Raw genomic sequence first — 14,073 nt, forward strand, 5'->3', positions numbered from 1 at the left:
ATTGAATCAAGAGTATTTTTTCTTGTCGATGTTTTTAAGAGTCTGGACTCTTGATCCAATGTGTTTTTTTTCCAGTGTAGGACTAATTTAGGTAGGCTGACAGTAATCAGTCAACCGTTGTAAACATCAACTTGTCACAAGTTAGTTTTGAACTTTTTTTTATTTCAAGTAGGAGCCTTATAATTTATTGTTGAGCCTTTCCCTTGCTTTAAAAATTTTATGGAAAGAGCTACACAAACCTTCAAGAGAGGGGTCCGGTCCCGGGCCCCTTGAGGTCTCCCTCCCGGTCCCCTGCAACCCCCTAGTTCTACTTATGCCTCTTTAAAAGTGCACTGTGCGCCGGGCGTACCGGCGTTACACTTCCTGCCCCTTCACGCAATGCTCCTCGCAACTGCGATATACTCGGACTTGCAGGCGCGGATAGCACGGATTACCGAGCACTCAGACATTCCGACACACAACACTCCTGCATTCGCACCCCAACACATTCATGATGGTAATGCTCATTCTAGTGACGTCACTTTGCGTGTAAACTGCATATTACCGCTGCGCTCAACGCCTAAGGTAGGCGTCTATTATACCTGTCCACCAGACGTCAGCTGATCACTCTTTAAAATCGTCTCCAGACAATTGAACTTAATTGTTCCAGGTATGCTAGTATTCGAGGCAATTTGAGGCACATTCGAGCTTAACGAGAAAAAGAACACTAAGAAGTGGCCCGAATACTGCATGTAACAAGGTGGAGAAATGGTGCTGGGTCCACACCATTTCGCGGGAAAATCAAAGCCAAGAAATTCCAAAAATTATAATTAGAGTCAGAAATAATTTTTTTTTAAACTGCCTGAGCTGTATACTCCCTCCCTCCTCAGTTTTGTACTGCTGCTCATCAGAGTTTAAACAATTTTTTTTTGCTCTAATTATAATTTTTGGAATTTCTTGGCTTTGATTTCCTCGCGAAATGGTGCGGACCATTTCTCCATCGAGCTTAACTATGGGAGTAATTTTGTCATATTCAGGACTATACGGAGGTGAGAAGAGTATCCCCATGGAGGCATGCTATAATGCCTCTCCTTACAAATTTTCATTTTAACCATCCAAAGTCATCAAAGGACGTTAAAACTAAGGTTGTCATGGGACCATATTTCGATCTTGATAAACAATTTGAAATTTTGAAATTTGCGATTTTTCCCGAATTTTAGCCAATATAGAATAGGCTGATTAATTTTAGTTTTAAAGCAAAGGAAACTATAAGGCACCGGTTTTTTCAAAAAGAAAGAGGAGTGAAAAATTTAAATTAGAAAACTACAAGGATATGTATAACTTACTAACTTTCAATACGCCAGAAATATACCTTTGTCTCAAGACTGATCACCTAGGAATTCATTTTTTTTTTTTTGGACATATTTTTCTAAAATGTCAACGGTTATTCAATTTGATAACTTGGAGGTCATACAACTTTTAAAAGGATTGATTTTATTGTTTTTATCTGAAGCTCTTTTCTCGTGCAAAAAAGCAGCATAAGCCCTGAACAGTGAACATTTAAAACATTTTTCGACGAAGAACTTTTTTGTCCCCATAATATACAATATTTTTCTAATTTAACCAAAAATATTGAAAAAGATAAGTGTTTTTCATCCGACCCATACACCCATTTTGACTCTATCTTGGAGGACGAAGATTTTCGATAATTTTTGCTGGTATTATCATCGAAAGACTACCTACTGTTCACCCTTGCGGTTTATTTGACATCCCATCCCTTGCACCCATTTTTGAATCCGTGTTAAAAATTATACCTCGTCTAATAAAGAGAATGAGCAGTTTTCAACTCGTGTAATTGTCTCAAGAGATAGTTGAACTTAATGACTCGAGAGAAAGCTCGCGTCGTGTACTTGTTTAAATGGTGCTACTCATAATCTGCTCCGTTAAGTTGACTTAAAATCACTCGTGGGCATAATATGCTACGTTATGCTCACATTAATCCCACGTGGAGCAGAGGCGTGGCGTGAATTGCGATATATCGATTGTTATGCCATTTAAAAGTATGGAAAAGGATCGATAAACAGGGTGTTCGCTGCGAACACCTTAATAATCGATTCTTTACCAAAGGCTTAAATATCACAACAATCGATATATCGCAATTCACGCCACGCCACTGACGTGGAGCGTGATCCAATGGTCTCGTCTATCCAACCATCGACAAAGAGTCTTGAGGTCCTCGCAGAACTCCTTCATAGAGAGAGGAAAGGTACCACTTTCTAGCAGAGACGTGGCAAGAATTGCGATATATCGATTGTTATGCCATTTAAACCTATAGAAAAGGATCGATAGACAGAATGTTTGCAACGAACATCTTAATAATCGATTCTTTACCAAAGCTTCAAATGGGGAAATATCGATATATATCGAAGCACGTCACGCCACTGGTTTCTAGCTGTTTCAACTTTCTAGTTGTAATGCTTTCTAACAAGCCATGTACTTACATCCCCCAAAGCCAATTAAGAGGCTAATTTTGGTCAGTTTTCAAAATTGACACCGGGACTTATTCTTGAAACTTCCCGTTGCTTCACTTTTGTTCAGCTCTTTTCCAAGGGGTCTGAAAGGATATTTTTCGAGAAAAGTTTGGAACTTTAGGAACGTTTTTCCGAGGATAAAAAGTCAAATTTTAAGCTATTTGATCAGACACTCATTCAGATTGTCAACATTTTTCTGTACTTCGTTATTTCAAAATTCATTGAGCTATTGGAGGTTTTTCTATATTTTAGTATTAGGTAGACAATGTTTTGAAAGTTTTTACAGGCGACTTTTTTGCAGAGGATTTTTATATACACAATCAAGTTATTTTCATTTGAAAAACTAGTAAAAAAAAAAGTATAATTTTAATTTAAGGGAAATAAATAACTGTCTTCTTTGACTTATGACAAAATATCTGATGTAAACTTTTTTGCCGAAAATTACAGATAAAAGAAGGAGTTGGCTCATGAATATGTCGAAGGAAAGTTTTAAAGTTATCGTGCAATTGTCAGGAAAATCTGAATGAGGTCAAGAGGCAGTTTGATTTACTTCGATAAATCTACGATCAAAAAAAGAAAAAACATAAAAATTACGAGGTAACCAGTGTATGGCAACGATCGAATATCTCATTTTCAGAAAAGCTATCGTTTTCAGGGTGCAAAGTGGGCATAATTCAGTTCATGTCTGAGACATGTGTACCGCAATCGGCCCAACCTCTCATACTTGGTTAACGCCGGCAACACCGAAGTCCGTAGCTTTCACCTGGATGCGCAAGCACTGTAACAATACGGCGCAACGATGAAGGACACGGGTCATAAGGAGGACGGAGATGCACTTGCCATGTCTAAATAATTTCCTCTTGGACCACCACTTTGTATGACTTCAGTGCCTCACCACGGTGCGGTGTTTCAGCAGAAGATAATGCGTGCGTTAAGGCGAAGATTCCACCTCAGAGAAGCGCCCTAGTCTGCCGTGCTAAGGAAAAAAGCCGTATAAGCCTTTAGACGTTGCCAAGTTTCTTCCAATAAAAACCGAATTTACTGGGAAAAATGTGAAAATTATTTTCCAAAATTTTTACACAATTTCGTGCGTAATTTCATCTAAAATATCTGAAAATTTCAAGGAAAAATATGCATGAATGTTGTCGAAATTACATGTTTTATCAAGGGAAATTTGGCAACTCTTGAATGTTCATACGGCATTCTTCCTCAGCATGGCAGTAGTGCACTGTTAGAAATAATAATATTCTGCTCGCATATCACACTCAGTAATATAGAATCATAGGAGGAATGCGTAACGTATAAAGCTTGAGATGCGTAGAGCTTCGGAGAGTTGAGCCGCAAAGCGGTCAGGGGGCGTACCACCTAATTGCGTCCGTGCAAATCGCGTCAATTGACTCGTCGATCGAGTCAAATGTGACTCCGAATGAGAGGAATTCAATTTTAAAGTCATTCCGGGTTGAAGATCCTGCCAAAAAATCGCCCCTTTTTTTGGAAACGCGGGGATCAGCTTCAAATCCATCCCTAGCGAAACCCTATGGTGACACAATCTTCCAACTAAAGTTTTAGCTTGAGTTCAAAACTCGTTGTGGCATTGCAAACATTGCACTCTTTACTATTGAAAATGTTATAATTTTGAAGTTGTTCGGTTAAAATATAGCATTAATTTATCTTTTTTTCATTCTCTTCGGCACAAATTCATCACTTTAACATACTTGGGCCATATTTAGACTGTCGGTGAGACTATGATCTGGCAATCAATCATGATACAGCGTTGCAATGTTTATACAAGGTGTCCTAGACAACCCTCTCCAGGCTTGGCGGCCGCCAAAGCAAGTTTGCCGGCAGAGGTTGCCAAATTCCTTCTAATAAACTATTATTTTCTAGGAAAGCTAGGAAAACAGGTTGACAAAATTACCCAGAATATTTTCTAAAACTTTAACTAAGAGCTCACAAGTTGTTCTCGAAGAAAATTTGGCAACACTTGAGTGTTCATAGGACGTTTCCCGTAACGCTACAGTATTGATATCCGAGAAGAGGACAGTTATATCGGGAATGACGCCCTGATGCAACTATTCGTGCTCTATGGACATCCGTGTTGCATGCGAACAATTGAAGGCGCTCCGGTCATGCTAGTCCAGTGCTCACGGCTTACGGCTACGGCGACACGATGCCACAACTCAGTGTGTCCATTGGAATATGGAATTTTGTATCGTGATATGAGGAAATGGTGCGAAAATGTCATTTCCCTTCTTTCTACTTAGTTTTTATTGGAAAATTCAATCTCGCCACATATACTTATGAAAATTATTACATTTCACCGTATTGATACCATGTTAATCCCATATTTGGACCGCGTTAAGCAGAAAGGAACCAAGCCACGGCAGATATTGCTAAAATTAACTGGGCAATTAATTTCTTATAAGAGAATGTTTGAGCGAATTCCTTTGAAAATTTTAAGGAATTTGCTTCGCAACATTTAAGCGAATTCCTTTGAAAATTTTAAGGAATTTACTTCGTAACGTTTGAGCGGATTCCTTTGAAAATTTTAAGGAATCAGCTTCGCACTATGCAGAAAATTTATTGAACTTTGTACATAAATCCACAAAACCTTTTTCATGTAAAAAATTAAATTGCCCGGTTAAATTTGGCGAAAGCTGATGCGGCTTGGTTCCTTTCTGCTGAACGATGTCCACATATACCATGTTGGCATCACCTTGCTATCATGTTCTACTCACCAACACGGTCATTCCCAGCATGGCGTTCCCTTAAAATTCCGATTTGGGTGAGATACCACTATTTGAACACTCCAGGATGGGTGAGGTATCACGCCGCATTTGAACGCGTTTTCAAAACAGCCAAGTTCCGATATCCGGATAACCGTTTTGCATAGTTCATATTATTTTGTTTCATTTCTAACCACTTGTTTATTTTTAATCCTCGTATAAAAACCTCTCATTTGCTAAATACAATTCTAGCTGGAACGCACTTCAGCTATGCATTCACCACTGCAAAAATGTCAAAAGAAATCGACAAGCCCAGTAGCGTGCATGGAGGCTATTTACACTTTAATCTTCCGTCGTATTTCTAAGGCGCAATGATACAACTATTTGAACTCTCCAGAATGCGTGAGGTATCACGCCGTATTTGAAGGCGTTTTCAAAACAGCCAAGTTCCAATATCCGGATTATCGTTTTGCATAGTTTATATTCTTTTGTTTTATTCCGTACCACTTGTTTATTTATAATCCTCGAATACAAATTTCCCATTTGCAATATACAATTCTAACTGAAGCGCACTTCTGGAAGGAAAGTGGGGTCATTTTCGGCTGCAGCGTCAATAAGTTAGTGGGGTTATCTCCACTTGTTGCCTGAGAAAAAATATTTTCCCTCCTTTCTGACGCAAAACAATCGGATTAGTATTACATGCGTTACATGGGCGGAAAGTAGCACTTGTCCGGAATAACCTCGATATTAGGATCAGAATGAAAACGTTAATAGCCATGCAATACACGGTTTGCCATGTAATTTTAGCTGCTGAATCCGAAAATGACCTTAGTTTTCCTCCACCATGCACAGATTTTCCGGGAAAGCTCGATTCTTAAAGAAAATCCTGATTTTTCCGGGGAAAATCGACCTGACCTAGCATAACGGAGGTCATTTTCGGACTCAGCGCTAAAAATTTTACTGGAACAATCGCATTTTAACCCGCGTTGGTCAGTGTTACTTTAGGTCTCTGGTCACTACCAAAAAAGCGTAGTTCATAAAGAGTGTATTTATATTGGAACGTTAAGGGAGGGGGATGGGGGGCTTAAGGTGGAGGATAGGGTGCATTTTCGGTTATGTATTGCCTATTTATGAATACTATCAATTAGAACTCTCCGTGAGACCTGAGAAAATTTGCCAAAATTGATGAAAAAACGCTAAAATTAGCCAAATTTTGCAATTTTGAGGGTCCATCGGGACCTCTAAATGTTGACCAAATGCAAAACTGTTCTACAACGTTTGTTTTTACACTATTAGAAACGTTTTGGCGGAGTCCCTTGTTTATTTCAAAATTCATCATTTTTAATTTCTCGTATAAGCCGCACCCTAGTGAACATCTTTTGCACCAACAGGTTCATTAGTTCGTCACCTTCCAGGCAAAGTATAGCAAGCGCCATGCGACGTTTAAAAATTTCCGCCGCCATTTTATTTTTTTACAGAGAAATTGTTCAACGAAGCTGTCCGAAAATTTCACTGAATTTTCTTTGTGCTGCCGATAAAATTTAGTGAAACTTCCAAACAGATTCAACCAACAATTTCTCTGTAAAGAAATAAAATGGCGGCGGAAATTTTTAAACGTCGCATGGCGCTTGTGATACTTTGCCTGGAAGGTGACGAGTTATGATCTTTGATTTTGATCATTGATTCAACGGTTCATCTTTTGCTTCTTTTCAGGTGACGGCCGATCGGTTCACGATGCGAGCAGCGGGAAGGTAGGGGAGCCTGCGGAGAGGGGGACGGGGGCAAAACTGAGGGACACAATCGCGACGGAGCAGCGCTTCTTCCCGTCCTTCTCACCGATATTCTCGTCGCCGCCGCTGGGACACTCCCGCCCGCAGGCCTTCCACCAGGAGCCGACCTTCCGCCAGCCAGAATACACCCTCCGGGATCTGCCCTTCGCCTACTCCGCCTCTGCCTCCGCCGCTGAGACCGACAACAATGTCCTCGGCTCAGGTAACTCATAGTCCACACTAGTTTCCTCTAGTTTCCTTCACAAATTGCTCAACTTCAAGAATAAAAATGATTAAAAATTGGAATCGGATTTTTTAACCCTCTGGACGTTGTCTTAAGGAAGTGAGGGTATAGGGGGAGGTGGGACCCCATGCTCCCCTCACACTGAAAAAAAATTCTCGGTGTTTTTACCAAGGTCCGTTGGTACCTTTACCATTTCACTTTTTCCCCCCAATTATTGGTAATTCTCCCAAGACAGACAGGTAAGCTTACCTAAAAACCGATATTTTTACTGTTTTTTTCAGGTAAGAATACCACTTTTATTGGTAATCAATTCCCAGTAACTTTGCCATTTTATCTCGGTTATTCTACCACAGTCGATAAAGAATATTGGCGTTTTTACCAAGGTCCAGTAAAATTACCGAGAAAGTTCGATAATTTTACCGAGATTTCTCGGTAAAATTACCAATTCCATAAATTGTAATTTTACCAAGAAAAAACTGGGATCAAATAGAACCCTGAATTCTCGGTAATTTTACCCTCTTCTTAGTATATACACCAAGATTTTTTTTTTCAGTGCATACCCCTTCTAATGCATCCCTAACACAGGTCTGCATCCCCTTGAAGAAGAAGAACACTCGGTTGAACCTCACCGGGGGAGGGGGGTCTAAAAATCCGAAATTCAGCGTCATATTTTATGAGCCCCATCGTTCTTTCAGCATGAGTAAATTCAAGGGAGCTCTTGCATGTGTGAGAGATTTGCGATTTCTGAGTAGTTACTTTTGCTCACGTATGCAATTTCGCGAGAAACATAATGGTGCCACTGGTTATCTTTGAAACAAACCCCAAAACTTTAAAAAAAAAGCTCTAAAAGTTGAGGCCGTGATGGAAGGGATATCCCACTCTACCCCGCGAGTCCACCTCTATATCAAGACAAACTCTTCATGCAAAGATAAGGAGTAAATACATAAACAGGGTTGTCGTGCTTTCAGTTTTGGAGTCCCCGCAAACAAAAGTGGCAACTCTGCTAATGTATTTGTTCCCTATCTTTGCACGGAGAGTTTGACTTGATATAGAGGGGGACTCTCAGGATAGCGTAGGGTACCCCCTCTATTACGGCCTCAACTTTGATAGCTATTTTTGAGCTTTGGAGTTGATTAAGACGTATTTCTGCCAAACGGAACCAGAGACAAGTGGGAAAAAGGGGCGTGCTCGTTAGTCGAGGGCTGTAAGAATGAATGGGAAGTATATCCCTGGTAAAAATTGGCGATAGGAGCTGCGTTTCAAAATACCATAGGAGTTCTTATAGCCGACTGAAGAAGGCGATAAAAAATCATGTAGCTGGCTGTAGAAAGTGGAAAAAATCATACGGCCGGGCTACACGAAGCGATAAAAAATTATACAGCCGGGCTATAGTTCCTATCGCCGGGCTTTACACTTTATCGCCTGGCTGTTGGTTTTTTGCCATCGGCTATAAAAGGCTATAAGAAATTGTGTAGAAATGCATGTGCTTTGTAAATCCTTAAGTTTGTACGGAATCACCTTAATATTTACAAAACGCACATTATATTTTCCTTTACTACCTACATATTTTTTTTCATCAATTAAAATGAGAATAATCCATACATATACAGAGTGTGCAAACATTTCAAAGTCATGAGTTGAAAAACGCTGACTCCACGAGATTAAATATTAGAGCCTAACTCAAAGCGGAGCGGCGGCGCACTGGCGCCTACAAACCTAACAGGGATACTTCACGCATTGCGCAATGCGTGAAGTATCCCTGTTGGGTTTGTAGGCGCCAATGCGCGTTCCGCGCTGGCTGCCCGAGTGCCCGCCCTCCGCGCCGCAGCGTACCACGGCGCTTGAAGCAACTATTTCACACCAGAGGTATTGCACAGTATCACACGAAATTGAAGGCGCTCCAACATATTAGGAATGGCACTATGGCAGGCATCCTTCAAAAGTACGGAGCTTTCCTCGCAAAATAAATCAAGACACTACGGCCCAAAAAGAGAGCGGTAGTCAAAAAACTCACTAAGTCCTAGCATCCGTAATTAGTAACGTTTAGCATACACTTTATCGTCAAGCTGTTACTTAATCGCCATCGGCTATAAACGGCTATAAGAAATTGTGTTGCCGGCTATAGAAGCTATTGGAAATCTTACAGCCGGCTGTAGGTCCATGGTATTTTGGAACACAGATTCTACCGCCAATTTTTACCAGGGTAAAGCGCCAGTGACGTCAGCGGCAACGAACCCGTTTCCGTCGTTGCTCTTGGTTGGCATTGACTCATAACTCATAAGCCATGTACACGACGCTACTTTGCCATACTCACGGCTCATGAGTGACGCATTCAATTGTCACATAGTTCCGTTTGACAGAATGGAAAATCCCGCTTTTCCATTTCTCCAAAAGGAATCACGCCAACTTTAACATTGTTTCTTATGCAGCTTTCTGGAGCTTACCCTAACTTTCCCTTTCGTCTATAGTTCCATTTGGCAGAAATACGTCCATTTGAGACAAAGGCGATGGCACCATCGCGTTCCTTGCGAAATATTACGTAGAAATGCGCTATTGCACCCTCCATTGAGTACATAGAGTCGTAATGTAATTGGGAGAGCTGGCGCCACTTTTAAGCATTTTCCAGATCCCGAATTCCGAGACTCCTGTGTGACGCTGGGTCACTTTTTCGATACATAATCGATTGTTTGCGATACACGGGTACCCGGCCATCCGATGTAAACAAAGAAGATAGGAAGCACCAAGTATTCCACACCGCCATTTTGGATCGAAAATGTATCGAAAAAGCGACCCGAACTCGGCGCACACCGGGCTCGGGATTCGTCGAGCAGAACATGGCGCCAGCTCTCCCATTTACATTACGACTCTATGTACTCTATGGAATTCGTACTTACCTTGTCTAGTGGTCCATTGCACCCTCTGACGTCTGATATGGTGGATGTTTCAGGTAACTTCGGGGTGATCCGCGGCGGGACGTACTACACGGAGGACCGGGACCGGGAGCGCGAGGAGGCGGAGTACTCGGTGGACCAGGACCTGTTCCCGTTCTACTCGGGCAACAACGGGCACGGGCGCCCCTCGCTCTACTCCTCCAACCCGCCGGCCAACTTCCGCCACGGGCCCCCTAACTCCGGCGCCGACTTCTTCGCCAACTTCCGCGACTTCGCCGACATCACCGCCCCGACCAAGTCCTCCTACTCCGAGTACTACGTCGTCTACGTCAACCAGAACTCCACCAAGGACGAGAGCAGCCACGCTCCGCTCCTCCCGCCCGGCGCCGCCGTCCCCAAGAACATCATCGAGCAGCTCAACACCATGGACGAGACCCCGACCAAGGTCTCCAAGGTGAAGCAGAAGCTCTTCGCGCACCAGCAGCAGGAGGCCAAGAAGGACCAGGCCAACAAGAGCAAACTCCACAGGCCTCCCAAAGAGACTAACGAGCCTCTCCTAGCGCTCAGCTAAAATCAGCGCATTCTCCAGTGGCGTGGCGTGCTTTGCGATATATCGATTGTTATGCCGTTTAAACCTATGGGAAAGGATCGATAAACACGATGTTCGCAGCGAACACCTTAATAATCGATTCTTTACCATAGGTTTAAATGGCATAACAATCGATACATCGCAATTCACGCCACGCCACTGGCATTCTCGCATGCACGCCACGTCGCCCCACGCTTCGGCCCAGCATGCTCCACCTACGACGCTGTCAACAATTACTTCCCTCGATATTTGAGCCGATGCACTCTCTCATTGCCACGTCTCCCGTGTTTCCACGATTGTTCTTCCGTCAGAAAAATCTTACCCAGTTCCGTCGAATCCCGTCTACTTTATGAGAGTTAAAACCAGAGACGAGAGACCCTCCACTGGCCTCTTGGCGACAGGTGGAAGCTTTTACTTTCGGGGATTCCACACTTCCTTATGGACAATTATAAGGGAGCGACAGTCGTCACTCTTTTTTCGGCTGTTTACCTACCTGCATGGCGGATGATGAGCTTCGGGTGACGTCATGAGCCAAGCAAGTTCTCCAAACTTCGGCTTGTTCACAAAACGAAACTACCAACACGTTGATAAACATCAACCATGAAGGTAAGTCAACAGTTTAATGTTGAAGTCCCGAGAGTAAAAGCTTCCACCATAGCCAAGACACGAATGGAGGTTCTCTTGTATCTGGTTAAAACCCACTCTGATGCCTAGTGGAAGTGAGTCAGTCTGACTGGGTTGACTGTTTCAAAGAGCATCCCAGTCTGACGTCCATTGAGCGCTCTGACAGCACCAAACCATGTCTGACACGTCAAACCGAGTTATGTCGAAGTCATGCAGAGTCATTTTTTTTCATAAACCATCTGACCCGGTCCGATTCGAGTCGATGTCAGGTTGACGCCACTCTGACCTTAGACCTTTTTCAGTGTGGTCAGGCATATCAATCTAACCGACACGACACCAACAGTAAGCAAAGAGCATGACAGAAATCAGACTGGCTTATAAAAAGCGAATTTCCGTCTGATTTCATTTTTACTTGGGTACTTTAAAGTATTCTTTCCGGGTGATCTAAAAATTACAACGAAATTTTTCAGATATGACGTGACATAGGGAAAGTGGAGTGTGTATCGATTTAAAGTGCTGAGCGGATGTTAATTTGGAATCAGTGTGTCGCGGTGAGAAGATGGGCTCGCAAAAAGAGGTCTCACATACTTACGTAAGTAACGTGGGTTTTAGTCCCCACCTCCCTCCCCTTGTTATGAACCGAGATTAGACCTCCCCCCCCCCCCCCCCAGGCAATGAGACACGTAACGATGAAAGGATCTGGTTTTCAGTTCCTATGATCTTCCTCCTCAATCAAAAGATTTGTTGAAGTTGTCCTAAAAAATTGCCGCTTCGCTGAAGTTCATGGGCGGGTGACGAAGAGGGCGCGGGGAAGGAGGGGAAATTTCAAAAAAAGGTGATCTCTTTCAATTATCGATGAGGAAAGAGAAAGGAGTCTTTGTCAACAACTCATCGGAACGCAAACGATGACGCATGCTAAGGGACATCTGAATGCGACTATTCGTTTTTCGTGTCTGTATGTGTTGCATACCCTAAGACACGAAGGCGCCTTGATGCCGTGCCATGAAGGCGTCCGGATGCAACTAAACGTGCTCCATGGCTGTTGGTCTCGCATATCAAAAAAAATGAAGGCGCCTTACTATCCCTAACGGCGCGCTGGCAACCTACCCAGCGGACGAGCTGCTGTGATGATAGACGAATGACTTTAACTGATGATACCTACTTATTGCCAAGTTTTAACTTGCCATTTTCTAATCTATTTTTATGAATAGAATGTTTTAATTGTTATTTATTTATTGTGTCAAAAAAACAACAGAAAAGATGCATCACGGTAATATGTTCAATTAAATGTGATTGCTGAAATACTTTGTGCATAAAATCTTTAAAATGAGCATACTTACTTACTTATGTATACCTGCAAGTCTCTCATAACTATTCATCACTCTGTCAAATATTCATGTAACATTTATCCTCGAATCGATTGTATTCTGATATGACCATAAGATGAATTACCTATCAACATTTTCTGGTAGAGAAATCGACTTTAATGTCGAATTAAGTAGGTAAAGCCCTCAAAATTGACTTTGATTATCTACTCGTATGTTTCAATGTATGTATATTGTGTCGAGGTTTTTGAGTTTAGGGGTGCATCAACCCATCGATGTGAGGCTGAGTGCATGATGTTTTGGTGTTCTCGAATGTTTGTTAATGCATGGTTTGTACCTTTGTGTGCTGACAATATTTGTTTACTTAGGTACATTACCTACATCTTTACAAGAAGTTGTTCTTGCATCTTTTCAACCCTTTACATAAAAGGAATCTTCATTTGCAGTGAATATTTCAAGAACATTTTCACCTCAAAATGTTCACAGCTTATCAGTACTACGAGTAAAATGATAATTAGTGAATGATTAGGTAACACAGGTACCTATACATATTTTTTTCGGATTATTTTGTGGCTTTCCTTCTGCTCGCAAGATTGAATGAAATTAATTATTTTCATGTTTTACAAGAGCATCATTTAAGTAAATTGTTGTGATCTTATTAATTTTACACACCAAGAATAAAGATGTAAATAATTGGTTCAAAAAAATTTTTGAGAGATGCAATTCGTAAATGATTTTTTTTTTTTTTTTCCAAATCTGTATTATATATGAAACTTGTTTTGTTAAATTGAGAAATATATTTGTCAATAAACTCATAAAATCATTATTTATGGTCTTTTTGTTTTTTTTTTACTTGGAGAGGGAGTGAAAACATATCTTTTAGACCTCCCATCTTAAATGATCAGATGACAGAATTCGGAATTACATATTTTGATAAACTATTTACCTATTTAAATTTCTGAAATTATTTTTGCCTGACCTCGCTGGGCGAGCAATCTAAAAGCTCTTCTTTATTTATGATTCTTTTTTCTTACATTTCCTTTTTTTCTTATGTTTCTTTTTTCTTTATCGGGTTGCACTTGTATTATGGCACTTGCATTTCTTTTTTGCCCAATGTGATTTTTCTTTGGTTGTCAAACTTAAACCACTATAGCCATTTTGGCTGAATCAGCAATCATCAGGTGAATTACAAAGTAAAACGTAGAACGAAAATAAAAACGATAACAGAAGTTAAAACATTAGTACACTATTTTCGGCGGCGCAACGCAAAACTGGCAAGTGAGATATTGGATCAGCTGGTCATATAGCTGCTATATCATATTTGTCATATTCAATTGCCGATAAGAAATGTGATACTGAATGCAACATTTTATAAAATTACGTTTTTCATGCCTT

General features: G+C 41.3%; 1 protein-coding gene across 1 annotated transcript in view; it reads left to right on the forward strand.

The window, feature by feature from the left end:
* LOC109039659 (uncharacterized) overlaps window positions 1-14,035 on the forward strand; it is a 45,663-nt gene extending 31,628 nt beyond the window's left edge. The window contains exons 2-3 of the mRNA XM_019055250.2: window positions 6,950-7,228; window positions 10,197-14,035. Of these exons, the coding sequence (XP_018910795.2) occupies window positions 6,950-7,228; window positions 10,197-10,711 (794 nt within the window). The 3' untranslated portion in view covers window positions 10,712-14,035. The remainder of the gene's footprint in view (window positions 1-6,949; window positions 7,229-10,196) is intronic.
* Window positions 14,036-14,073: the final 38 nt, after the last annotated feature.

Source organism: Bemisia tabaci, chromosome 2 (genome assembly GCF_918797505.1).
Source record: "Bemisia tabaci chromosome 2, PGI_BMITA_v3".
NCBI classification, from domain to species: domain Eukaryota; kingdom Metazoa; phylum Arthropoda; class Insecta; order Hemiptera; family Aleyrodidae; genus Bemisia; species Bemisia tabaci.